The sequence below is a fragment of the Labeo rohita genome, chromosome 20 (genome assembly GCF_022985175.1).
Source record: "Labeo rohita strain BAU-BD-2019 chromosome 20, IGBB_LRoh.1.0, whole genome shotgun sequence".
NCBI lineage: Eukaryota > Metazoa > Chordata > Actinopteri > Cypriniformes > Cyprinidae > Labeo > Labeo rohita.
The window spans coordinates 28056076-28084056 of NC_066888.1; the positions used below are offsets into that span (position 1 = coordinate 28056076).

General features: G+C 32.4%; 1 protein-coding gene across 1 annotated transcript; it reads right to left on the minus strand.

The window, feature by feature from the left end:
- Positions 1–21: 21 nt before the first annotated feature.
- mmut (methylmalonyl CoA mutase) lies at positions 22–27967 on the minus strand. Its single transcript, XM_051138841.1, is given in 14 exon segments — positions 22–388; positions 4724–4891; positions 8825–8972; positions 10869–10957; positions 10959–11001; positions 12374–12489; positions 17369–17484; positions 22123–22234; positions 23692–23940; positions 24216–24387; positions 25011–25168; positions 25366–25733; positions 26887–27340; positions 27901–27967. Coding segments are annotated over 13 exon segments (2274 nt in total). The 5' UTR covers positions 27293–27340; positions 27901–27967; the 3' UTR covers positions 22–259.
- Between the last annotated feature and the right edge of the window lie 14 nt (positions 27968–27981).

Consider the following 27981-nt stretch of genomic DNA (forward strand, 5'->3'; position numbering starts at 1 on the left):
AATGATGTAAGAGGCTGGAAATCACATCAACGTATTGATTTTAATGCATTATGTCAAACTATACACATTTTAGACAAAATCAAAGACTGCTTTTAGACGTTTTCAATCAAACACAATTCAACGAGTCAATTTCACACCGATTAGGCCGTGCTGTGATAATTGCTGGAATATCAAACGTTTTCTACTTATTCTCAGTCAATATCCTATTGAATTGCTCTGAGCTTAAGTGCATTTTGAGATGTTAGTGTGATTGGTGTGGTTACATGGCCTGTCGGTTCTTCTCCAGGCTTTTTTCGATGTTGTTGAGAACTTCTACCGCTGCTTGAGGAATTCTGGTCCCCGGGCCGAAGATACAACTGACACCGCTCTCATACAGGAACTTGTAGTCCTAAAAAGATGATGAGAAAATGAATCAGGTAAAGCATCAATGTTGAACTACTTCATGTCATGATTAGCAAACTAATTAACTGAACTGGTATTGAACCTGGAACATTAAGTATGCTTTGGAGCACGTATCAAAACTAATTAAGTCCAACTAATTGCTTTTTAGATAAAATGTCAATCAAGGTCATAAACAGAAATGATCTCAAACTGAAACAGAAAGCAGTTTGTGTTTCTTCAGATCATAAAAAAATATTTTTTGGTTTTTATTTTTTAGGAACTCTACAGTTTTACATGATAATAAATCTTTTAATTAAAAAAAATATGTTCAACTCAAGGGAAATAATATTTTATAAAAAAAAATAATAATATCAGTAAAAATAACATTCTCTATAATATTTGCTCATCTGTCATCATTTTTAACCATAAAATAAAATAAATAAATAAATATATATTTATATATTGAGGTCAAAAGGTCAAAAGTTCGCATCCCCCTTTCAGAATTATTAAAAAAAAAAAAGTTCTTTTTTTTTTTACCAAAATAAGAGGGATAAGGGCAGTTCTAACTGAAAAAATGTGATATTTAGGCAAAATAAGAAAAATGCACACATCTTCATTCTGTTCAAAAGTTTTTACCCCCTGGCTCTTAACGAATAGTTTTTCCTTTTGGCGCATCAGTGAAATAAAAAAAAAAATAATAATAATAACATGCATTTTGTATGATCCCTTTTATTTTGGTCAAATAATTAACATTTTTAATGATTCTGAAAGGGGTATGCAAACTTTTGACTTCAACTGTATATATACATAACTATGCATGATTATATGATAATCTGCATTTTATTATTCACGTTTAGTATGACTTACTGATTCAAACCCTCCCTTGCAAAGCAAATCACATCACAGAAGATGCTCAGCATGAGGAACACTGTATATTTTTAGCTGCCACACCAAACGTTAGTGGAATCTACCTGAGAGATCTGATACAGTACAAACAAACGGACTGCGTGCGTTAAAAGGATTTCTATGTCTGCCTCAATGAGCGCAGCTTCACCTCCACCAGCTCACACTCACTACATGTTAACACTCAATAATCAATTAATGACACTCAGGCAAGAAGTCTAAGGAACTAGACACCTCCAGACCTCAAGCAACCAAACATGGAATCCATTTCATGCGTTCATGAACAACTACAAAAAATAAAAAAATAACGCAGCTACCAGTGCACCCACGCAGCAACAAAATATTTGCATGCATACAGGTTGCTAGACACAATCCCATGTTCATAAACCCTAAGACATCATTATGTAGGAATGTGCAGACTGACCTTTTACGGGTCCTAATTACACCTCACTGCAACTAAGAATAGAGTTTGACCTATGTGTCAATGAATCAACCGTCTGGATGCAAATTTATCTTTTTATCTGAGTTATGTTTAAATGGCCTCTGGTAGAAGATGAAAAGATGAAATGTGCAAATAACATGTTTGAATTTAGTTAGTGATTTGATCTGAGTAATATTAATAATTAGGCAATATTGAAAATAGCAGGGTTATTAGATGTTAGTGTTTAAAAGTTTGAGGCCAGTATTTTTTTTTTTAGGAATAAATTTTATTCAGAAACGATGCATCAAATTGAGAAAAAGTGACAGTAGATACATTTTTACAAAAAAAAAAAGTACATACAAAAAAGATCTCTATTTCAAATAAATTATGCTAAATTAAATTAATATAATTAATTATTATAACTAATTATTCTGTAATTAAATTAATAATAACTAATAATATAATAAAATTAATTATGTTCTATTAAATAAATTATTATCCACAAAAATATTAAATAGCAAAAAAACTGTTTCCAATAGAAATGTTTCTTGAGCAACAGATCTGCATATTAGAAGGATTTTTGAAGGATTATGTGACACTGAAGACTGGAGTAATGATGCTGAAAATTCAGCTTTTCGTTACAGAATAAATTACATTGTAAAATCAATTAAAATAAAGAAGTTATTTTTAATTGTAATAATATTTGATAATATTAAACATTTTTGTTATTACTGTATTTCTAATCAAATAAATGCAGACTTGGTGAGCCAAATAGACTTCTTGCAAAAATAAGATATATTTAAAAAAGAGATGCCCACTAATGGTAAATTGCAAGAATCAAACCCATGAACTAGGTGTTGCGAGTACTTTGCTATGAGCTACAAAAATATCTTATATATACTGTGCAATAATTTGCATTTATTTTATTCCATTAAATAAATTATTGCAGAATACCAAAAGCTGCCAAAAACAAGCATTAAATGACCATTGAAGTTCACCCATAAATGAAAATTCTGTCACCTTGACAGAAAATTCTTACTCACCCTGGAAGTTGCATTGCTGTCTATGCAGGGTCAGAAAGCTCTCGGATTTCATCAGAAATATCTTAATTTGTTTTCCAAAGATGAACGAAGGTCTTACGGGTTTGAAACGACATGTGGGTGAGTAATTAATGACAGAATTTTAATTTCCCTTTAAATGATCTGAACTATAAAAGAGCCAAAATACTGTATAAGCACATCAGTTCAATTCTATATGAATGCAGCAGGTGTTGAATCACTAATCATCAGTGAGCTCACATGAATCGAATTCAATATGAATATGGCAAAGGTCACACTGCTTATTAAATTGATTTTTTGAATTGTTCTGTTACTCTGCAGGCGTATGCTGCATGTTGTGCCCGACAACCCTTAATCAAGCTAAAATCAATGTTATATGTGGCCTTTTATGCTTACTGCTTTATTAATCAATACAATAACGTAATCTGATTTTCTGAGATGAGATTCAAAGATTTAATGATTAATGGAGGAAAAAAAATGGAGGTGTCTGCCACTAAAAAAAATGTGTTTCTTATCTTTTTCTTACACATTGTAAATAGTGAAAGTTCAGTTGAGTCTAATTTCCATCAATGTCAAACCTTAATGATCAGGTTCTGGACAGATTGTTTAAGTTGAATGCTGTCTATGTCAAAACAAAGACAGCAGCTCCCTTTGAACATCATGGCTGTTAAAAATGCTCAGCTTTACATTGTATGGCTATCTGAGGTGTAGACGTCAAAAGGCCTTGACCTACACTACCAGTCAAAAGATTTTTGAACAGTAAGATCTTTAATGGTTTTTAAAGAAGTCTCTTCTGCTTACCAAGTCTGCGTTTGTTTGATCTGAAGTACAGCAAAAACTGTAAAATTTTGAAATAGTTTTACCATTTAAAATAACCATTTTCTATTTTAATACATTTTAAAATGTATTTTATTCCTGTGATTTTGAAGCTGAATTTTTAGCATCATTACTCCAGTCATATGATCCTTCAGAAATCATTCTAATATCCTGATTTGCTGCTCAAAAAAAAAATTATTATTATTATTATTATGTTGAAAACAGCTGAGTAGAATTTTTAGAGTTTCTTTGATGAACAGAAAGTTCAGAAGAACCGCATTTATCTAAAATTGAGCTCTTTTGGAACATTATAAATATTTATTATCACTTCTGATCAATTTAAAGCATCCTTGTTACATCCTTGTCATTTCTATTTTTTATTATACTATTATACTGACTCCAAGCTTTTGAATGTGTATAATTAAAAGCTTTTTATTTCAGATAAATGCTGATCTTTGGACCGTTCTAAAAAATGTACTCAACTGTTTTAAATATTGATAATAATAACAATAATAATAAAAATGTTTCTGAACGGCAAATCAGCATATTAGAATGATTTCTGAAGGATCACTGAAGACTGGAGTAATGATGCTGAAAATGTAGCTTTGATCACAGGAATAAATTACTTTTTAAAATATATTCAAATAAAAAAGTTATTTTAAATAGTAAAAATATTTCAAAATTTTACTGGTTTGCTCTACTTTGGATCAAATAAATGCAGGCTTGGTGAGCAGAAGAGACTTCTTTAAAAAAAAATCATTATCATTTATCATTTAGTTATCATTTACTTTATCCTTAAGTTGTTCCAAATCTGTATGAGTTTCTTTATTCTGCCACTGACCTCCACAGTAGTAAAAAAAGATACTATGGAAATCAATAGCTACCATCAACTCTCTAGTTGCCAACATTCTTCAAAATATGTTTTGCGTTCAACATAAAGAAATTCATACAGGTTTGGAACAACGTGTAAAGCAATAACTACACCTGCTTCCAAGTTTTTGACTTATTTGACATCAATTTTCATATTCAGCTTCCACAGATTTCACAGAGTGATTTCGTGCCTGTGTAGGTATTAAGGTAATAATTCAGCTCACACCATGCCTCTGCTCCTATATCCAACTGTCTGTCAGGGGACAGGTGTTACCTGAGGTGGTATGACCCCTCCGCAGATCACCATGATATCAGGCCGGTTGAGGTTACGTAGCTCTTTGATGAGTTCGGGCACGAGGGTCTTGTGTCCAGCTGCCAGTGTGCTGACGCCCACACAATGCACGTCTGCATCCACGGCCTGCTGGGCGACCTCCAATGGGGTCTATTGTCATGGAAACAGACACAACACAGAAAAATCCAAGGGAAATGACAAGCATTAAAGGCCACTACATCAAGAACATTAACTATGATAAACACATCAGCATCCATACCAACACACAATAACATCCTGTTTATTAAATGCAAGTACTGTACTTTTATTGTCTTTTGCTTTAAATGCTTGAGCAGGATACATTCTGACTGGCTCCATGTTTTTATTGTTCATTGGCTGGAATAAAATCATTGTGAAAGTGATTTTAATCATATAGTTCAATGCCATTATTGTTATAGCAGGGTTCCTGCAGGATTTTTAAGCTCAAATTTAAGACTTTTTAAGACCTTTTTTAAGACCTGCACAAATAAAATTAATACCATATGAGCAGGGTAAGGCAATGTCTATGGTTAAATATTAAACTGTAAAATGACTGTAAACTACTGTAAAAACTGATTTACAGTTCAGATTTTTCACAAAAACAAAAGGTTTTATAAAGTGATACATTTCACATTTCTTTAAAGTATCAATTTTTAAGAAAATAGATGAGTCAAAAGTATTACTTATATTAATTGAAATAACTATTATCAATAAATTATTATATCAATTTAAAAAACATACAAATACATGTTAGTGTTTAGATTTTTATGATGAATTATCTTCTTAATGATCCACCAGTTCACATTTACAGCTCTGCATGTTTGCAGGGTAAAAATATGGGTCGCTTTTCGCTTTGGTCCGAACAAAAACAACCACAATACTATGTTCCTGCAAAACCACATTTCTGGGACCCTATTTTTTGAGACAGTGCCATCTAGCAATTCCATTCCAACAAAGAAACATCAAACAGACGCAAAGACTAGATCCATTGAAACTATTAATTTTTTTTTTATCTTTCCATCTTATTTTTAATGTAAAAGCTGACATAAAGTTGAGTGTTCAAGGGGTAGCAATCTCCATTTAGCCCATTTAACTGTCCAAAACAGTTCACTGTGCTGCTGGAGGTTGTAAATTAGTATTTGTATTCAAATTATTTTAAACTTATTAAAGTACTAATAAACACACTAATTTGTATGGCAATTGTTTTACTGTTTACTTCACTTTGTTAAGTGGGTCACACGTCAGACATGAAGCGCAGCGGCTAATGAACTGAAGTCTAGAATATATTGAAATAAATTAGGTAAAATATTTCAAGAGGGTTACCCAGGGGTAAGTTTAGGATTAGGAGTTGGTTAGGACAATAATTAAGTGTATACAATTAAACAACTACATTCAGTATTTTCTTAACAATAATAATATACAGAATTGAATAGCAACTGCTATAAATAGTATGAGCTGTTAATGCATACATATGACAAATAAATAAATACAATAAAATAAAATAAAATAAATAATTAATTAAAAAAAAAATTACAGGGTCCTAGAAATGCGGTCCTGAAACTACAGCCTCCTGTATTGTAAGAATACCCTACTCAAAACAACAGACTTATTGAAAATGCACATTCAATCTCTGCCAGCAGATGGCGCATTCGGAACTGCAAACCCATGCGTTTCCCCGGTAACCGCAGTACACAAAGCAGCTCAGCACCGGACATTGAACGTGCAGCGCTCATGTTTATTTAACGAAATCACAGCCTTTTGAAGTTTAATCGTGACACTAAGCTGTATCGCAATTCTGGTCTTCCCATGCCTACAATTTAAGACCTCTTAATCATAATTAAGACTTTCTTGTACAATTTAAGACTTTTTATGACCTTAAATTTGATAAACTAAATTTAAGACTTTTTAAGGACCCGCGGGAACCCTGTATAGTTGTGGTATGGACTTTTCTTTCCTAGAACGATTTTTAGGGGTTCAAGAGCATAGCGCTGAAATCCTAATGTAATTAGAATGGACACGGATCAGCGATCTCTACGTAAAACTGATCATGCGGACCAAACCGAAAGTCGTAGAGACTTGAAACTTGAAGGGATGTTTGTACTCACACCACCGACAACGTGACCAAGGCTCACCCCAATTGGCCTGATGGGGGCACTACAGCGATCAAAATTATGAAATCACGGATAACTCCTAAACCGTCAGTCGCAGGCTCAAGCGTCTTGTGTCGTAGGAATCCTTGGCTCACGCTGGACAAAACGCATGCCTCAGATTCGATCGTGAGCCCAGCAAAATTTTCGGGAATTTTGGATTCTTTTCAAAACCTACTTTTCACCCAGTCAGAACCAAACCAGTGCAAAAAAGATTCTCTGGAGGGCCAATATCAATAATTATCAAAAAAAAAAAAATCGACTCACCGGTCACAAAGGGACACCAAAAAGTTCAAAAGGGGCAGGGCCGCTTTTAGTAAAATGCCTATAACCTCTGAACGGAATGAGATATCTTCACCAAATAAGAGCAAGCTCAATCTGAGGTTGCAGGACAGAAATTGTGAAGCTTGGCCACTTGATGGCACTATTAGAGGGAAAAAACATAAAAATGGCTATACCTACGCAACCATTTGTCCTTTCAACATGAAAATCGGTATGCACGGTCTTGGTCCAAAGTGCCACAAGTGTCTATAAGGACATTTGCCTATCTCAAAAAACATGGCAGCCACTGGCTGACGAAATTTGAGCACCTATTAGACATGGTTAATGGAGGCTGATCGGAGCTAAACTTGGAGGGCCTGTTTGACTCACAGCCCCAAAGGTCTGTGAGAAATTTGAAAGAAATCGCCCACTGGGGGTGGTGTGTAAACGATTTTACATTGTGTGGTTTTTCGTACATACATGCAATATTCATATCACATGACAGAACTCCTCATTCCGGACGACTTTGCCTTAAGAACCACTGCTGGCAATCACATTGTTTGTTAAATGATTGAGAAGATGTAAGACGCTGGTGAAGTAGTCCTAGGTTTTTCACTCAATCTGGAAAAAAACACTCTCTAGGCCAATAATTATCAAAAAATTGAAATTTACCCTTAGGGGAAGCTATAAGAGGGTCGTTTAGAAAAGGGGCTTGTCTGAATTTATCCAAAATCCTATTGAGCCTAAAGGAAAACTCAAAACTTGGTGAGCACATGCGACAGGTGATTCTAAACAAGCATGCAAAGTTTTCAAATCGGACCACAGCTAGCGCTATAACAGACATAAACGCTGCAAAACATACTATTTCCATAGTAAATTACCAGTACTGGCAAAAAAAGGCTTGCTAGATAACGTCTTTTTCCATGTGTGTTTAAATGCCTTAAAGCGCATGACACTTGTGACACTGAAGACTGGCGTAATGATGCTGAAAATTCAGCATTGGATCACAAAAATAAATTACACTTTAAATTATTTTCAATTAGAAAATAGTTATTTTAAATTGGAATAAAATTTCACTATTTTACTCTATTTTTTACTGTATGCAGCCTTTGTTAGCATAAGAGACTTCTTTCAGACACATTAAAAATCTTATTTTAAAAAAATCTTACCTCAACAGTAACATATATATTAACCCTCCCATTGTGTTTAGGGTGTGAGGGACACTTTTGTTCAGCGTATACCTGATAATCTGATGCGGAAACAGTTTTGCTCAAGATGGCGTTGAGTATACATGGAGCACAAATGAGAACCGGATTATTCTTATTTTGACAACTGAAGAGAAGTGGGAGCTTAACTCTGAGGTATGCATTTGATCTGCTCAGTCATGGATTCAATGTTTAGATGTCTATGGCTCAGCAAGGATCTCTTAATTGATGATAGACTCTTAAAGGAACATTGGGTGCTAAAATGTGTAAGATAAATAAGATTAAGAAAAGTTGAACTCCATGAGCTGATTTCTTGAGCATCTTAACACATGGATGACTTTCAGAGAGGAGAGGAGATATTTTTAACCACACCTGTAAAGGCTAGTCATGTATACAGACAGAAATTCTTTTAAATAGCAAGAAGAAAATGTGGATTACAGTATCTTTCAAACCTGGAAAAGCGGGCCGACATCCACGTCAAATCCAAGGTCTGCGAATCCAGTGGCGATGACCTTTGCTCCTCTATCATGACCGTCCTGTCCCATTTTGGCCACGAGCAGACGGGGATTTCTGCCTTCATGCTTTTTAAACTGTACAACTCTAAGAAACAAGAACACAAAGCATAACAGCATCCATTACTTATGTTTCTGTATCATTTTGTATTGAAATACAGTCACATGGCTTTATAACTGTATGACGGTAAGTTATTTTTTGGGTGAGCTAATCCTGCAAAGGAAGAAACTGTGGCTGGTAACTGATATTAAGCTGTTTTTGGTAACTGAAAAACACAGAATAATCACCATGTAATGTACAATGTACACTGAAAGTCTACGAGATGTTCAGACTGTAAGATCTTGATCTTTTGTAGGTTTAGTCTTAAATATTTATGGTGTAACATTTGATTTTTTTACGGTCTCATTCTCATCTCTTCTGTCATACTAAGGTTACATTGAAGCGGGTTCACATGCTTTAATCAGAGTGCACAAAATCCTTAAGACACACTAAGACAAAAAACAGTGGAATCTCTGATCTTTATTCAACATAAATTCAGCAGCTAAAGCCAAATCCAGTTACATTTAGCGCTTTTGGACAAGAACAATAACAATGCCATAAGGGTCAAAAGGAAGTTAACAGGCCGAACCATGGGTTCAGCTCAAGAGCAATAAAAGATTAAAATGCCTGCGAAACGTTATTGTTGCTCATTGCAATATTTTAATATTTTCATGAGTAGGCTGTACCATAAATGACCACATGATGACTACCTTGGCCTCTCAATGCAGGTCTATGCAGGTCAAATGTGACCCTAAACCACAAAACCAGTCATAAGTAGCATACATTGTTAGGGTCAAAATTATCAATTTTTCTTTTACACCAAAAAACATTCAGATATTAAGTGAAAATTTTGTAAATTTTTCCTACAGTAAATATATAAAAATTTTATTTTTGATTAGTAATGTGCATTGCTAAGAACTTCATTTGGACAACTTTAAAGGCAATTTTCTCAATATTTAGATTTTTTGCACCCTCAGATTCTAGAATTCTAGAAATAGCTGTATCTTGACCAAATATTGTCCTATCCTAACAAACCTTACATCAATGGAAAGCTTATATATTCAGCTTTGATGATAATGTATAAATCTAATTTTCAGGGTCCAGGGTCCAGGGTCACAAATTATATTTATTTAATAAATATAATAACAAAAACACAACTAAAAAAACTAAAAACAATTGAAAGCTTTTAATAGCTTTCATGCAAAAATATAAATTATTATACATGATCAAATTAATAAGTGATAAAATAAAAACTACAAAATTATTTAAAACTACTGTAAAAAAAAAAAAAAAATCATATTTATAAATAATTATATATATAATTTTATAATAATTGTAATAATAACTTTTTTTATTTATTTTACGGCTGTCAAACGATTAATCACGATTAATTGCATACAAAATAAAAGTTTGAGTTTGCCTAACATGTGTGTGTACTGTGTAATTATTATGTATATATAAATACAAACACATTCATGTATATATTAAAGAAATATTTACAAGTATATTTATTATCATTTTTATTTACATTACATATATAAAAAGAAAATATTTCTCTTAAATATGTACATTAATTTGTGCGTATTTATATATACATAATAATTACACACAGTACACACACATATATTAGGCAAACTCAAACTTTTATTTTGCATGCGATTAATCTCAATTAAGACAACCATAATTTATTTATTTATTTACTTATTTATTTATTTATTTCCTATACTTATGTCTTACAAACACTGCATAAATTTGAATTTCGATGTCAGCACCTGGAAAGGACCAGTTTTTGTCCACTTATTTGTACATAGTACTCATTTGACCTACACATACTGCCTTTAGCATACTACACAGTAGGAAAGCAGGCATATTTGGACGTGGAGAATTAGTACAGTTTCAAGAAGTGGCACTCAGTTTCAGGAAAAGGAATCTCCAAGCTCCTACCTGTTATGGGCCAGTGCAATCTCCTCATGCTCGCCGAACTCGCTGCGGTACGCTCCGCTCACCATGCGTGTGCTGGCCTTGTGCTCCCCCGAAAACAGATTTCATGGCATCTGTGATTTCCCCCACCGAGCATCTACAGGATCCAATAGAATCATTTAATCTACACATAATCCTATTATATCATGCAACATAATTCCTGTATTGTAGTTTGGATTGTTTTATGATTGAATTTGTGTTTGTAGTGCAGTAAAGAGTCATTCCATATGCTCAAAGCGTGTGCTAAGAAACACCAGCTTTGCATTAAGCTTGGCAAAACACAAACACGTGGCACTAACTCAAACTTCTCCAGCCGGACTTTCAAAAGCAGGAGTGTTTGTAATATGGGAACAATCAAAGTAAAAAAAATAAAAATAAAAAAAATCTGAGACAATGTACAAGGACATACGTGCAACTTCTCGACTGGAAATCCACAGGTTTGCATGAGGGAAACACTATGTAAGCCCATTTCCACCATGGCAATAAATAAATAAATAAATAAATAAATAAATCTTATCTTATCTTATCTTACAATTCTAAGACAAAAAGGCAGAATTGTAATATAATGAGGAAATAGTATTTTTCCTCACAGTTCCAAATTTACAACAAATCTACGTTTACATCTCGCAAGGAAAAACGCAGTAATAAAATAATAATAATTAATAGGACTGTCCCTCAATAGTCGACGAGAAGAGGCTCGGTCGGCCAAAATTTTATTGGTCACTTAGTTGCAGAAAAAAAGGCGCAGCCCTAACAATTAATAATAAATAATATACAAATAGATAATGAATCACTGGTAACAGAGTGAAATAACAGAAGAAAAGGTACTATATATGCATGAGAAATACCTATTAGGAACCTTTTTCTGTATGGGGATGCAAACTTTAATACTGAAATTAGTTTCCAATAATAATAATAATAATAATAATAATAATAAAATAAAAATAATTAAAAACATTTATTTTGCAATTCAGACTTTTTCCCCCCAGAATTGCAAGTTTATAATCACGCAATTCTGAGTTTATATCTCAGTGAGAAAACTGTGAGAAAAAAAAATCTGAATTGTGAGAGTATGCAAATGATTAGATCCAAAGCTAATAAATAATACATTCACACAATACTGATAAATAATAAATGATCTAATGAATAATAAATTAAACAATGGATAATGATCTGTTACAATAAAGCTGAAGTTAATTTCTGCATCACCAAACTGAAAAAAATATATATATATTATTTTTTTCCTGGGTGTTCTAGGTGGATTCTAAGGAGTTTTCACTTAGAAAAGTAACCTCACTGCTTTCTTCAACAAACCACAATGCAAGAATTAAATTAAATTAACAATTAAATTATACTTTTAAGGTTTAGGATTCTAAAAATCTTGCATAAATGTGTTTGTGTTTTTTATTGTGAGCTACAACCGGTTTAAAAAATTCCTCTGCATCTGGACTTCATGAAGCTGGACCTACCGGGCTCTAGCAGCCTCCACGGCGAGCTCCAGCAGGTTTCCATCTCTGGTACGTGCACACTGTTCAATCGCAGCCAAGCACCTCTTCGCCGCCTCTGCATCCCTGCTCTCTCTGACCTGAAATGTAAACACAGCCTCATTACGACGTGCAAACACTAACCCTGGATGAGCCAAACAAACATACAAAATCCTGGAATCAGCTCACACTGTATAAACAACCAGACGACGTCCATCTGAAATCACGCAGATGGAGATGTAAGAGAATATAAATACACTGTGGGGGAAAACCATCTCAGAAAACACAACATATAGTGCAGATTATTATTAACTGTCAGCTGAACTGCTTTAAATGCTGTGAAAGGTATGATTGAACTGTATCAATGTTCAGTTGATGTTATCCTATAACTTGTGCTAATAAAATGGCAATAAATAAATAAATAAAGTCCCAAAGGATCATCTGACCATCTACATCATCTTAATTACATGAAAAAGAAAAAAAAAAAAAATAACATTAAAATAAAAATGGAACTATAGAAAATACAGGAGTATAAATTAATAAAACTGTATAGAAAACAAACCTAATAAAAGTGACAAAGCACATAACAAGCACATAAGATTACTGAAACTTAAACTATAAACAAAAGTTAAAATGAAAATCCAAATCACTTATAATAATATTAGGGTGTTTGTGTGTGTTTAATTGTGTGTGTGCTAAAAAATGCTAAAACCTCATACAATTAATGTTGATTCCTTTGCAGAATATACACTACCAGTCAAAAGTTTAAAGATTTTTAATGTTCTCTAAAGAAGTCTCTTCTGCTCACCAAGCCTGCATTTATTTGATCCAAAGTACAGCACAAACAGTAACATTTTGAAATATTTTTACAATTTAAAATAACTGTTTTCTATTTGAATATATTTTAAAATGCAATTTATTAGCAGAAGAGACTTCTTAATGTTTTAAAACTTTTGACTGATAGTGTAAAAGGGGTCATAACACATATTTCATATTCTCTAAGGGGAACAAACACACCAAAAACAGTCATGTCAGCATGTCAGAAGGAAAAGAATTTCTAAAAAAAAAAAAAAAAGTCTTTTCAGGCAGTAATATTTAGCTTAACTGTCTGCCCTGTCTGTCTGATCAGCCGGACAATGTAGAGAAATTGCCAAGTGACATTAGAATTGAGGCACAGGACATCAGTGCGCCGTGACTCAAGGCATGACGGATACATAAGGACATTGTTATAACTAATCATATGCAAAAGAAAATCTGCTGCCAGACCGACAGATAATGATTGTATTACAATCTGTTCTGGCACTGCAATAGGGCGAGGGAAATAATGTAAAATGTTTTTTACATTATTAAAAAAAAAAGAAAAAGTTATTTAAATTATTTAAATATTTAAACTTGCATGATTTTCAAAGCTTTTAAACTTTTTTTCTACATAAAATAGAATTTAAATATAAAAAACAAGTAAACCAGTGATTTTAAGGATTTATAGGCACATATGTGCAGATTTTGTTGTTTGTTATATGCACTTCCAGTGCATTACTTGCTTTATACAATATTTCCGATTCTTTTATACAACAGAGAAAGAGTCACAATTACTTTCAAAGGTACTCAACATCAGCTGATGTACATGCACTTTGCGAGCTGAAGATGTTTTGGGTAACTGTGAAAAGATGAAGAGTGAACAGATGCCAAATGCTTCCAGATCAAACAAACCACCTTCAAATCTTTGATCTGAAAGAAACTGGGTGGCTGGCACTTTAAATTTTACATCACCGCTGTTGATGCTTTTACATTTTCAACATCAATATATGGACCGTCATCAGATGAGAACTCCCGGACCACCTGCTGTTGAGTTGCTTTTAACATCAAACATCAAAATGAAGTTTATTTCTTAATGTGACAACACCTAAAACGCCTCACAAATACGGCTTCACTCCAGGGAAATGGCTAAAAAGCCATGAAGTGGATAAAATGATTTGAACCTATGCACATTCTCTTATCACATCAAACTGCTTTATACATAGAAAACATGCAGGGTAAATAAGTGGGTAATTAGATCTTCATTAAGAGCCATGCATTATTAGAAATTCCTGACATTGAATAAAACATTAAAACAGGGTGAAGCAACAGCACAAAAGGTGCTATATATGCCGGAGAAACAACTATTAGGAACATTTTTCGGTATGGGGATGCAAACACCTAATACTGAATTTAGTTCTTTCCACGTTAACTACACACCACACACAGCCTCATTTACATGCACAGAACTTCCCAGCAGTATATGCACCTTATTTTGCAAAGCAGAAGTAAGCTGTGAATGTGAAATGCTGAACAAACTAAAATTAATATGGTCAATGTTACTACTACTTGCTTGTGCTGCAGTATAGTGTGTGTACACCATATGCATTGTGCAATGACGTCATCCTGTCAGAACTGATTTAGCAATACCCGGTATATGCGATACTATATGTATTCATTACTGAAAGCTCATAAGGTATATTGAATAATCATTTGAGGGTCAAAATAAATGCAAACCAACATCTAAGTATTACATCTGATTTGATGCAGGGGATCAATTGATCCCCAAATTAAATGCAATTCAGTGCATCCACTATATTATCAAAACTAGCTTTTAATATTTCTCAGCTGATCAGAGTTGCTGTGCTTGTGTGCAAAAAAAGACAGAATTTTCAAATACTGTAGTTCACACAAAAAGGAGAACTAAAATGTACTGCATATACAGTTGAGGTCATAGGTTTACATACACCCAAAATCTACAAAATGTTAATTGTTTTACCAAAATAAGAGGGATCATACAAAATGCATGTTATTTTTATTTAGTACTGGCCTGAATAAGATATTTCACATAAAGGATGTTTACATATAGTACACAAAAGAAAAAAACTGAATTCATAAAAATTACCCCGTTTAAAAATTGACTTACACTTGATTCTTAATACTGTGTTGTTACCTGAATGATCCACAGCTGTGTGTGTGTGTGTTTTTTTTAACGTTCATTGTTGTTCATGAGTTAAACCGCCCGCTGTTCTTCAGAAAAATCCTTCAGGTCCCACAAATTCTTTGGTTTTTAAACATTTTTATGATCCATCTTTTTACACTGAGGACAACTGAGGGACTCATATGCACATATTCAACTATTACAGAAGATTTAAATGCTCACTGATGCTTCAGAAGGAAAACGTTGCATTAAGAGCCAGGGGGGGAACTTTTGAAGATCAGGGTAAATTTAACTTATTTTGTCTTCTGGGAAACATGTATGTATATTTTGTAGCTTCTGAAGGGCAGTACTACATGAAAAAATATGATATTTAGGCAAAATAAGAAAAATGTACAGATCTTCATTCTGTTCAAAAGTTTTCACCCCCAGCTCTTATAATGCATCGTTTTCCCTTCTGAAGCATCAGTGAGCATTTGAACCTTCTGTAATAGTTGCATAGTTGCAGTCCCTCAGTTGTCCTCAGTGTGAAAAGATGGGTCTCAAAACCATACAGTCCTTGTTGTTAAGGACTCAAATACACAAAAATGCTAAAAAAACAAAAAAAAAAACAGAATTTGTGGGAACTGAGGGATTTTTTGAAGAACAGCAGGCAGTTTAGCTGTTCAGGACAAACAAGGGACTATCACTAAAAATAATAAAAAACAGCTGTGGATCATTCAGGTAACAACACAGTATTAAGAATCAAGTATATTCAGCTATTATTTTCTCTTGTGGATTATATGTAAATGTCTTTTATGTGAAATATCTTATTCAGGTCAGTACCAAATAAAAAATAACATGCATTTGTATGATTCCTCCTTTTTTGGTAAAATAATTAACATTTTGCAGAATCTGCAAAGGTGTATGTAAACCTTGTAAGCCTGTTGTCTGTTATGATTATAACCATGATGAAAAAATAATAAAATATTAGTAAATGTAATAAAAGTTTAAAAAGTAATATTGTGAAAAAATTATTACAATTTATAATAGCTGTTTTCTATTTTTAATATATTTTAAAATGCATTTTCTGTGATACAAAGCTTCAGTCTTCAGAATCACATGATTCTTCATAAATCATTCTAATATGTTGATTTGCTGCCCAAAAATCATTTTCTTTATTATTATCAATATTGAAAACAGTTGCTTAATATTTTTGAGGAAATGCATTCTTGCAGAATAATTCTATTTTTTTAAATAATAATAATAAAAAAGATTAAGAAGACATGTAGTTTGCTTTTACAGTGAAAAAAATAATTTCACCAGCTCACTCACATAGCTTTAACTAGCAGAAAAAAGAAAAATGACATCTATACCTTTTGTACCTTTTATTTTTATCTCAATTATAAGTTGCTTCTGCTAATCAAAAGAAAACAAAACACAAATGCAATGCAAATCAAAGAAATTAAAACTGAACATCTGTTCAGTCTATATAAAAAGCAACTATTTCATATCCAATCATCTCGGCTCAAAATCCTCCTCCTGCCTTTTAAATCAGCAAAGAGACACTGTGCACATGAAATGGTATTGATTGTATGATCTTGTATGCATTAAATAACAATGGTCTTATTCAACAGGAATCAATTTAGCTAGATGACAAACACTGAAATTTATGTTTGCTCCTTAGCTTTTAGAGAAATGGTAATTTCTCTTTAAAGATTTATACCTTGATGTTCTCTCCATATTCCTACATCACTAAATACAACTCAATAAAGGTCTGAATCAATGCTACGTATTTTCTTTAACGTTCTGCATTTCAATGAGGAAAAACAACGATGACAGTTTCTCTGAACAAAACGATAAGTTCTGGCTATTTCTATGATGCACTTCAAGTACTCGATTGTATTTAAGCCCTTGATTGTGATTAGGTAACTTCAGAGAGAGCTCATGGGAAGAGGCTATATGTGCCTATTTCAGATCGCGTCAACACGGATGAAGGCACTTGACATCAAAATCTGTGCAGTGAATCATTGCCGGAGGAAACTAACCTTGCGCAGCTTTTCAATCTGCTTGTTACGCACAGCTGTGTTGTCGATGGCGAGCACGTCGACGGTTTCTTCCCTCTCCAGGCGGTACTTGTTGACCCCCACGATGACCTCGGAGCCTGTAGTGAGACAGAGAGACATCAGCACGAGAGCCTAAATAATGAAGGGCCATGCTAGATGCCTAGAGCTGAAATAAACCACAGATTTGCAGATCTCTGTGCATGACCCTGTAGGTACAAATTGGAGGTCAGAGCTTTAATGGGCTCCTTTCACCTCATTATGTGACAAGTGTAATCAGCTCTATAGAAACGGAGGCTCACAGGGATTTATAGTGTTCCATAATACAACAGCATGATCATTAAACACAAAACAGGAAATCATGTATATAGTGATACCATGGCAACAGTCTATACAAATATGTTATATAATTATGTGTATACATAGTTATATAGTATATACATTTTCAAGATTTTTTAATGAATAGAAAGTTTAGAAAGCTAGAAATAGAAATATTTTGTAACCTCTGTAACTACAAATGTATTTGCTTATAAAGAAAAAAACGGTCAAAAAAACGTTTAGTTTGACTTTACCTTGAAAAGTTGTAAAATAAAATAAAACATAATAATTGCTTAATAAACAGTTGCTTAATATTTTTAAGAAAACCCTGATCTTTTTTTTTTTTCAATATTTTTTAATGAATAGAAAGTTTAGAAAGCTAGAAATAGAAAGCTTTTGTAACCTCTATAACTACAAATGTATTTGCTGAATAAAAATATTTTAAAAATATAAAAAGGTTAATATAAAATTAATTAAAATAATTGTTTAATAAACAGTTGCTTAATATTTTTTCAATATTTTATAATGTATTTAATATTCAATAATGAATAAAAAAGTTTAGAAAGCTAGATAATCTCTGTAACCACAAATGTATTTGCTGAATAAAAATATTAGAAGTTTAGTGTCATTTTACAGTGAAAAGTAAAATAAAAAAAATAAAAAATAAAATAAATAAATAAATAAATAAAATGTTATGTAAGTACACAGGTCTTCTGCTTTTGAGGGTTCAAGTTACATCAATTTAAACTAAATGAAATGTTGAACTAAATAGGAAATTTTTTACGTTTATTTGATTCAAATAATAATAATAATTATTATTATTATTTTTAAATTTAATTGTATTTTTTTTTTAGTTAATAACCTATTCTGGGACATAATCGTGATTCTATAATATTTTTTTTCTTAATATTACTATTATTTAGCAAGAATGCATTAAATTGCAATAAATTAAATAAACTAATAAAATTAATTAATTAATTAATTAATTAATTAATCAAGATTTAAAAAAAAGAAATTAAAAATCCCGAAAATAAATGAAGTGAATGACAGGACAGAAGATAATTGACATGCTGGTCCATCCTGCATATTTCACTACTCTCCTAAAACACACCCATGCACATAGGATAAACCCGCTGTGGGCCCTCAAGATCAAAACCCTGAAATTCTGGGGTCAGAACGAATGTGAGGAGTGTCAAACATCTGCTGTGAAACCAATATGGGTGAGTTTCTGTTTGAAGCGATGTTCATTGCATCTTCTAGGCAACTACAGAGAGACTGTGACATTCACTGATAACCACAGCCTGAGAGGAACATTACGAAGGTCATACAGGAATGCTGGAAAACTAACTGGCAGCTTTGAGCTTCAGAACCAAACTGAACACCTTGGATTTGAAATCCAAACTAAACCTGTAAATAAAGTTTAGGATTCTAAAAATGTGAAAAAGTAACATCAAGGCGTAAAATGAACTAGAACATTTCAGGTAGGTTAGCTCAGGTGCTTTTTCACTCTTACAGTTTTCTTTTAACTCAAGTTGTTATGCTTATGCTATGATGACAAAGTAAAGTAACTAGAAAAAAAATACTAAATATAAGTCTCAGACTTTGAGCCACACTTCCTTTTAATTATTCACTCACTTCTTGAGTGCAGTGCAATACTAGGCTCTTATAAGACAGATGTGCGCTTCACAGCAAGTGTAGCTAATGCATTCATCACTTCATTAATGTGTTCATTTATTTACAGACTTTGTCCACCTAAGGTTCAGAAGATCGCATAAGAGTGGCTTCTGAAGTCTTTAGCGATAACTGTGTGGTGGTTCACCTTAAAGGAAAATCGTTTGCGCAACGGCCATTGAAATATCCAGCTGTGCGACATCTGTGAGACATTTAATTATGCATAATTTCTTGGACAAAGAGCCACCTGCAAACCATTAACTGATGTGAAACAACACTCGATTAGAGACTTAGAAAAAAAAAACATGCATGTGAAAAATGAAAATCTTGTGTTTCAATTTTATCATTCAAGCATTTGACATGATTGTTGCATGAAGGTGCATGTGAAACACTGCCCTCTGGTGGAGCTGTATTTATCAATCAATAAAAGCATCAAAGTGGGATGCATTTCAGTGAATGCATCACTCAAATTCTGCACACAGCATGTCGATATCTGAGATCTCTGACTTAAAAACCTTTAGACTACACAGACAGCATGATCAATTAAAAATGATCAATTTTACTATTCCCTGTTCAGAGCACATCTGTGAACTATAAAGATTAAAAAATTGCATCTTGGATGCCATCTGTCACAAGTCCTCATATGACGTCAATTTTCAAAACAACAAACAACAAAAACAACAGATGCCACAAGATGCAAAAGAAAATGTTTTGTGAAATCACATTTTCCTCTTACTAATGGAGTTATACAAATTATGCCATATTTGGTCACTTTTCTCTGAAAGTAATGAACATTTCCATCAGTTTAATTTTGACATTTGAAACTGCATTATCAATATTTTTTAAATAAGAGACTCATAAGACTCATTTCCTAGATATTAGAAAGCATATTAATGCATACTAAAAAGCACCCAATTTTACATATATTTTTACATAAAAATTAATGATTGATTGTAAAATATGCACAATTAAACAATATTTTCACAAATTTTGTGTATTTTGACAACATTAATGAAAACAAATATTGTTACAAGTGATATTAACCTTGTTTTTTGTTTGTTTTCTTCTCATATTACATACTGGAAATTATGTCATAACTAATTTGTGTAGACATTGATATGAATAATTTTAACTTAATAAAAAAATTTAGTGGAGTAAAAGAACAAAAAAAAATAGTTAAAAAAAAAAAAACATTTTTCCCATTTTTTATTCTGCATTTCAAATAATATCAATCAAACTGCAGTAAATAATAATAACTCAAAAAATACAGCTAACTAACAAAATAAAACAATAAAAACATAATAACACAATAAAAACAATTTATGAAAATTATTAAAAACAGACTTATATTTTCGCAAACAAGCTGTTCACAAAGACGTTAAGATGTCCACGTCAAAAGAAACTGGCAAAAGTGATTTTATGTCTATAGAAAGCACATTAAATGTAAGTAAAATGTACTTTTAAGGTTTCTAATAAGTTTTTGGAGAATAAAATATCAACATTTGGTTGAAATAATAAAAAAATTAAAAAAAAAAATTAAAAAGTAGGATTACAACTAATTAATATTTGGGGTGAATATGTCATAAATTGATTTTAGTTATAAATATGCCTGACAAAATTGTTATCCTGAATGACATTTTAGTGGCTGTCTTCTGTAAATTAGGGGAAAATGTATGATATTTATTTTTTGCTCAGAAAAACAAAAACAAAAATGCAATTAAATTAAACAGAAAACTTGTTAATATTTTTTTTAAAACAACAAACAATTTAAATGTATTTCTATCAATATATATATATTTCCTGCTATTTGGCATTTATTTCTACATTGGTGCCTCACTTGACAGGTTGACAGATTTGAATTCTTTCCAGGCAATTTTGTTCCAATGCATTTTCAGAAATCTAATTTCTGTGCCTGTCAGACTGACAAGAATGATAACAAGCCACATTACCTTCGAGACAGGTTATAATATGGCTATTGACTTCAAAATGAACAAATGCCACCCCAAAACACACCCTACATTCACAACCCTCTCAAAGTTGCTGATATTTCACAGAAAGCTTGTCAGTGCTTTTATAAACTCTGTCAAACAGAGTGCATTGACATACGCCATTTAAAGGATGTGTGGTGTGGTTCAGAAAAGCCTCTTTTTGCTTGACTGATTGATTGATGTGTCCACAGCAGGCGAAAGGACTGTTATGTGACATCTACCTCAACATCCACTCACCTGTGAACAGCTCCTTGTCTATTTATACCTAAAGGAGGGAAGAAGTCACCTCCAATCCTCTCTGTAAATCCCAGAAGCCTTACTGTTTGAGTACCTCCATTCAGATTCAATCATCTGGTGTGTCAATCACTCCCTGTAACGGTTACAATGTCCTCGCTAACCTAGCATCCTGTAGGGATGATGCTTTGTTCAAGCAGAGACAGAATCAGGAGGAAGAGAGATACCTCTTTACACATTTGTTTATTTACTTTAGAATGCACATGTCATGTAAGTTTTAGGCCAAGGCTTTTCCCATTCAATTAGACTGGAGCTGTACTTGGATGTCAACTGCCTTTTCAAGCAAGCGCAACCCTCTCATGTGAGTTTATATGTGCGTTTTTAATGCATGTGACTAGCTGAGACACACTTCCATTAGTCATGCAGGTTACTGAAGTAGCTCTTTAGTTAAATGGGGCATTAGTCACATGTCCTGGACTGTAATCTTGTGTTCATTCATGCATATATGAGCATTTTGATTCACGGTACCTGAATCAATGCGCGCTTGTCTGCGGGCAGCACATTCCTCGATGCGCAGTTTGGGAATTCCCTCGGCCACAGCACGAGCCATACCGCCCATGTCCTCAATTTCAGTGATGAACTAAACAAGATGAATAAGATGCAAAAAGAACAGAACTCAGGTAAACACACACAAATATATAAGATATTTCTAGCCACTAAGAAACAAATCAGAGTGCTTCGGACTAGGAGAATCAAGCAACTACTTATTTTTATAAATCCAAGAATTATTTTTATTTTATGACAGACAACTCATATGGCACATCATTCAATTAATAATAATAATAATAATAATAATAAAATAATAAACATTAAGCATTAAATTGTAAATTAGTAATAAATAAATTATTTTATTTTATTTTTTACAGATATTTCTAGCCACTAAGAAACATATCAGAGTGCTTCAGACTAGGAGTATCAAGAGCGATTTCAAGCAACTACTTATTCTTACAAATCCAAGAATTATTTTTATTTTATGACAGACAACTCATATGGCCATCATTCAATTAATAACAATAATAATTTATTATTATTAATAATAATAATAATAACAACAACAACAACAACAACAAACATTAAGCATTAAATTGTAAATTAGTATTAAATAAATTATTTTATTTTATTTTTACATTTTTATTTTTATTTTACTTAATTTATGCAGTAATACTATTTATACAATTTAATATTTATTAATGTTTTTATCAATTAATAAAATTTATTAATTTAATCAATTCACATTTATTTGTATAATGCTTACAATACAATACAGATGTTTTCAAGCAGCAGAGTAATAAAAAAAAATTGAATAACAAATGTTAATGTTGCAAAATTCACTAATTATGAAACAAATTTCAGGTGTAAAACAGCTCTGCAGCTGCACTAAAACTGTATTAATAAAACAATACAATAGATTAATAATATGTTCTATCATCACAATAATCAAATGTACCAATTATTTTATATGATTATTTTTATGTCTATTTTGTAATATTTAACATGCATGTATAATACTAGTACTACTACTCCTACTGCAAATAATAATAATAATAATAATAATAATAATTTATATTGGCCATATCAGCCATCCACTAAATGTATTATTTAATTATAATTTTTAATTATTTATTTTAATTACTATAAATAATAGTAAATATTATATTTATGTTATTATTATATATTATTAATATACTTTAATATATTATTATTATTCTAATAGTTTAGACCTATACTACTTACTATATCATATCAGTTATCAGACATAACATAAAAATTAGTATATTTTCTACAGTCTGTGTGTGTTGTCATTTATCATTTCATTACGTGTTTTTAAGACATACCAATGTTTAATTACAGATCTAGATACAAAGTCAAAGGGCTTTTTATTATGCAGACATGAGGGTAAAAATCCATTAACACAGATTAGAATTAAATACATTTGTCACCAGTGATTATGATGCACAACACATACATATGGACAAATCAGAGACAGTTTATCAAGATAATAAAGGTTTATAATGAGTGGTTGTCTATAGCACGAACCTTGAGCGCTGAGTTGTACACGTCATTGGTAAGGGCCTCCATCATGTAGGACCCACCCCAGGGGTCAGCCACTTTCGGGATGCCCGACTCCTCCTGGATGATGATCTGTGTATTGCGGGCGATGCGGGCGCTCTTGACAGTGGGCAGACCCAGAGCCTCATCAAAAGAGTTAGTGTGCAGAGACTGTGTGCCGCCAAATACTGCAGCCATGGCCTCAATCACGGTACGGATCACGTTATTGTATGGATCCTGCAGGGCAGATGAGGTAGATTTAATCAGACCCAACAGAACATCATTTGTTTAAACTACAGCAGCATTTTGGACAAATTTAATCCACTGTGGGCATGGCACCAAGTATGATATCACAGAAAAAGAAGACAAGAAAAGGACAAAATGATATGTATTGCATGTCAAAAATGTAATTTAACACTTTTAGACTTTATTGCACCACAGCTTGTTTAATGTGACAAAACGCAGACATGAACAGAGGTTCTGGAACTTTGAATGAGCCTGCAGTGACGAACCTGCTCAGTGAGGGACCATCCTGAAGTCTGACAGTGAGTTCTCAGCAGGAGGGATTTGGAGTTTTTGGGTTGGAATTTCTCTTTGATAAGAGTCGACCACAATCGCCGTGCTGCCCTCAGCTTCGCTATTTCCATATAAAAGTTCATGCCAATCCCCCAGAAGAACGACAACCTAAAAAGAGATCATGCATGACAATCACGCTACACACTACGTTATTACTAAAATATGTATTAATGAAAGTTTAAAACATCAACTAATAATATGTATTATTATTATTATTACTTACTTTATTGTAATTATTATACTCACAATTAATTACATGCATGTACAATATTACTTGCCATGTATTTATTATTATTATTATTATTATTATTATTAGAAGAAGTAGTAGTAGTAGTAGTAGTAGTAGTGGTATTCCTGATTTTCTTATCAATATGATAATTATTACTTAATACACATTTTGTATAATTTATAGAATTTAACATGTAGTTCAATAAATTATTTAATAATAACAACTATAATTAAAAATAATAATACATATACAATACATTTTAAAAATATTTTATTAAAATAGAATGTAAAAAATCTAAAAATGTCGGAATTAAAATATGTATTAATGAAAGTATAAAACATTAATTAATAATATCTATATTTTACTATAATTATTATACTCACAAATAATTACATGCATTGTATATTATTACTAAACATATATTTATTATTATTATTTTTATTATTATTAAGAAGAAGAAGATGATGATTATGGAATTGGCAAAGTGAATTTTCAAGCTAACCTGGGAGCAAACTCATCGATGGTGAGTCCAGCCTTCAGTCCGGTCCTGCAGTACTCCAGTCCATTGGCAATAGTGTAAGCCAACTCTAAAATGGCATCAGCACCAGCTTCCTGTATGTGGTATCCACTGATGGAAATGGAATTAAACTTGGGCATATTCTGAAAGAAAAAAAAATCCAACGTATTACAAGCTGTGGAGGTCAGATAGCGTCCAAATATTGATGAAAAAAGACGGTCTACACTACAAGCCTGTCAAGACTAGGATGCTGAATTTTTAATAGTGGTCTGAGCACTATAAAATGGACAGTGGACTGTATTAAAAAGAGAATTACATATAAAAATCGCGTCAACCAAACCTTTGAGGTGTAGGCGAAGATATCAGCGATGACGTGCATTGATGGCTCTGGAGGGAAGATGTAGGTGTTTCGCACCATGAACTCTTTAAGGATGTCGTTCTGGATGGTGCCGGTCAGCTTCTCCTTGGGCACACCTTGCTCATCTCCAGTCACAATGAACATGGCTAAAATGGGAATGACGGCTCCGTTCATTGTCATAGATACTGACATCTTCTCCAGCGGGATGCCGTCGAACAGCAGTTTGGTGTCCTCTACGGTGTCGATAGCTACACCTGCCATTCCCACATCCCCATGAACTCTGGGATTGTCTGAGTCGTAACCTCTGTGCGTCGCAAGGTCAAAAGCCACAGAAAGGCCCTGCTGGCCCGCTGTAAGGAAAAAAATCTTTTTTATATGACTCATATCAAAGATTCCCAAAAATTTTCTCAGCCAAACCCCTCTGTCCCTGAAGAGCAAGAAAATATATATATATTTAATTAAATCAATTAATTAGAGAAGCTTTTGATTATTAAATATAATTAAACCATTAAATTAAATCCAGAAAACACAGAATTTGGTAAAAATAAAACACATTTCATAGGGCCTTAAGTATTACATTTTTGTTAAACTTTTAATAAAGTATTGTTAAACTGTTAAAGTTTTATGATTTAAATTAATTGCTTTTTGATTAATATTTTTTAATTTAACCATTAAAACAGAGTCTATAAAAATTTAAACGGAAAAACGGATTAAAAAGGAAAAAACAGAATTTGGGAAAAAATAAAACAGATTTCATATTTTATATTTTTCTTCACATGGAATGCAAATAAACAATATTTATATAATAAAAAAATATTATTTTAATATTACAATTTTTTTTTAATGATATACAGAATTTTAAATTTCATGTAAAGATTAAAAACATTATATGTTAAAAACATTTCTCAACTCTTAATCTTCTTAAAAGTATTTATTTTTAAATATATTTATAGAAATTTTTCTATAAATCAGTTTTATTAAGTTTTTATTTTATGTTATCCAACGATATAGGTTTATACAATATAAAATAATGTATCTTTTTTAGATATATCTTTAGATATATTTAGATTTTTTGTATGTTTTTAGTAAGTATCTTGTTTTTATTATCTATCAATATAAATTATTGAAAAGCTGAAAACATTTAGTCTTTTTTTTCTTAAAAGTATTTATTTTATATTACAAAAATGTATTTTATGTTATATAAATATATTTATATATATATATTTAAATAAATGTTTTGTTTTATATCATCTATCAACAGAAGTTCAATCAATATAAAATAATAGATTTTTTTATATTTTTTTAGATATATTTAAATATTTTAAATATATATTTAGATTTTAGATCTTATTCAGTCTTATTTTGAAATTAAATGATCTATTTACTAAATTATTTATCTTATTTTACATTTTTTATGATTGTATTACTATATAATTCAATATATCACTTAACGTGATTTTCTTGTGAATGAACTGATGTCCTTTTATTACTGTGATGCCATACCTTTAATATTATCCCTGTAAAACTTGTTGCTTTCCTCTACAGTGCTGAATCCAGCATACTGCCTGATGGTCCAGGGTCTGTAGGTGTACATGGTGGGGTACGGCCCTCGGGTGAACGGGAAGACTCCCGGCAGCTCATCTTGGACCGCTGCGGTGTCTGTCTGTGTGTAGACAGGTTTAATAGAAATGCCCTCCGGGGTCTTCCAGATCAGATCCTCAGGGTTTTTCCCTTTCAGCTGCTTCTTGGCCAGGGCGGCCCAGCCCTCGTGGATCTTCACGTCATCTCGGTGTGGGGTGGCGGTACGGAACGGTCTGGGGTGACGCTGGGGGTCAAGGGTCGAGGATACAGATGCCCCCAGAAGTCGTCTGGCTGTCAAAGACACACATGCCTTCCGTGCAGTCAACATGTTGTATGCATTGGGTAAAGGAGAGTGGGTTTAGTTACTCATGGATATCTAATAAAAAAGAAATTGGGAGAAACCGGTTTTTCTAAGAAAAATGATTCAACATTGATAAATAAGAATAAGAAATTTCTCTTGATCAGTAAATCAGCATATTAGAATAATTTCTGAAAGATCATGTGACTTATTTATTTAATCCGGACTACTGAAAGTCACCTACACAATGTTTGTTATGACTAAACACACTTTATAAAGACTGCAGAGATGACTTCATAAGATAGCAAACATGTCATCAAACAGCTCCTACTTTATTATATAGTATACTATATTATATATATAACATTACATGCCATTTATATTACCATTAATCAGAGCATGTTACTAAATGTCACATTTAAAACCGTATGCATCTCTAATAAACCGCTTTCACTTTTTATCCCTTAAAGTTTGCAAACTTACAGGCCTATTTAGATTATACAGTTTAGAGCCTTTGCATACGAACAATAATTGATAGTCTACGACAATGTACGCCAAAATAACTCTTACTTACAAGCGGTGACAGCATAAGGTTTTAAAACAAAACGTTTAAAAACAAAACAATATAAATTTCTGACCTTGCGTTCTTTCTATTTACCAGACACCGACGACACACGTTGACAGGCGTGTTGCGCTCCAGCCAATCACAGTTCACAACA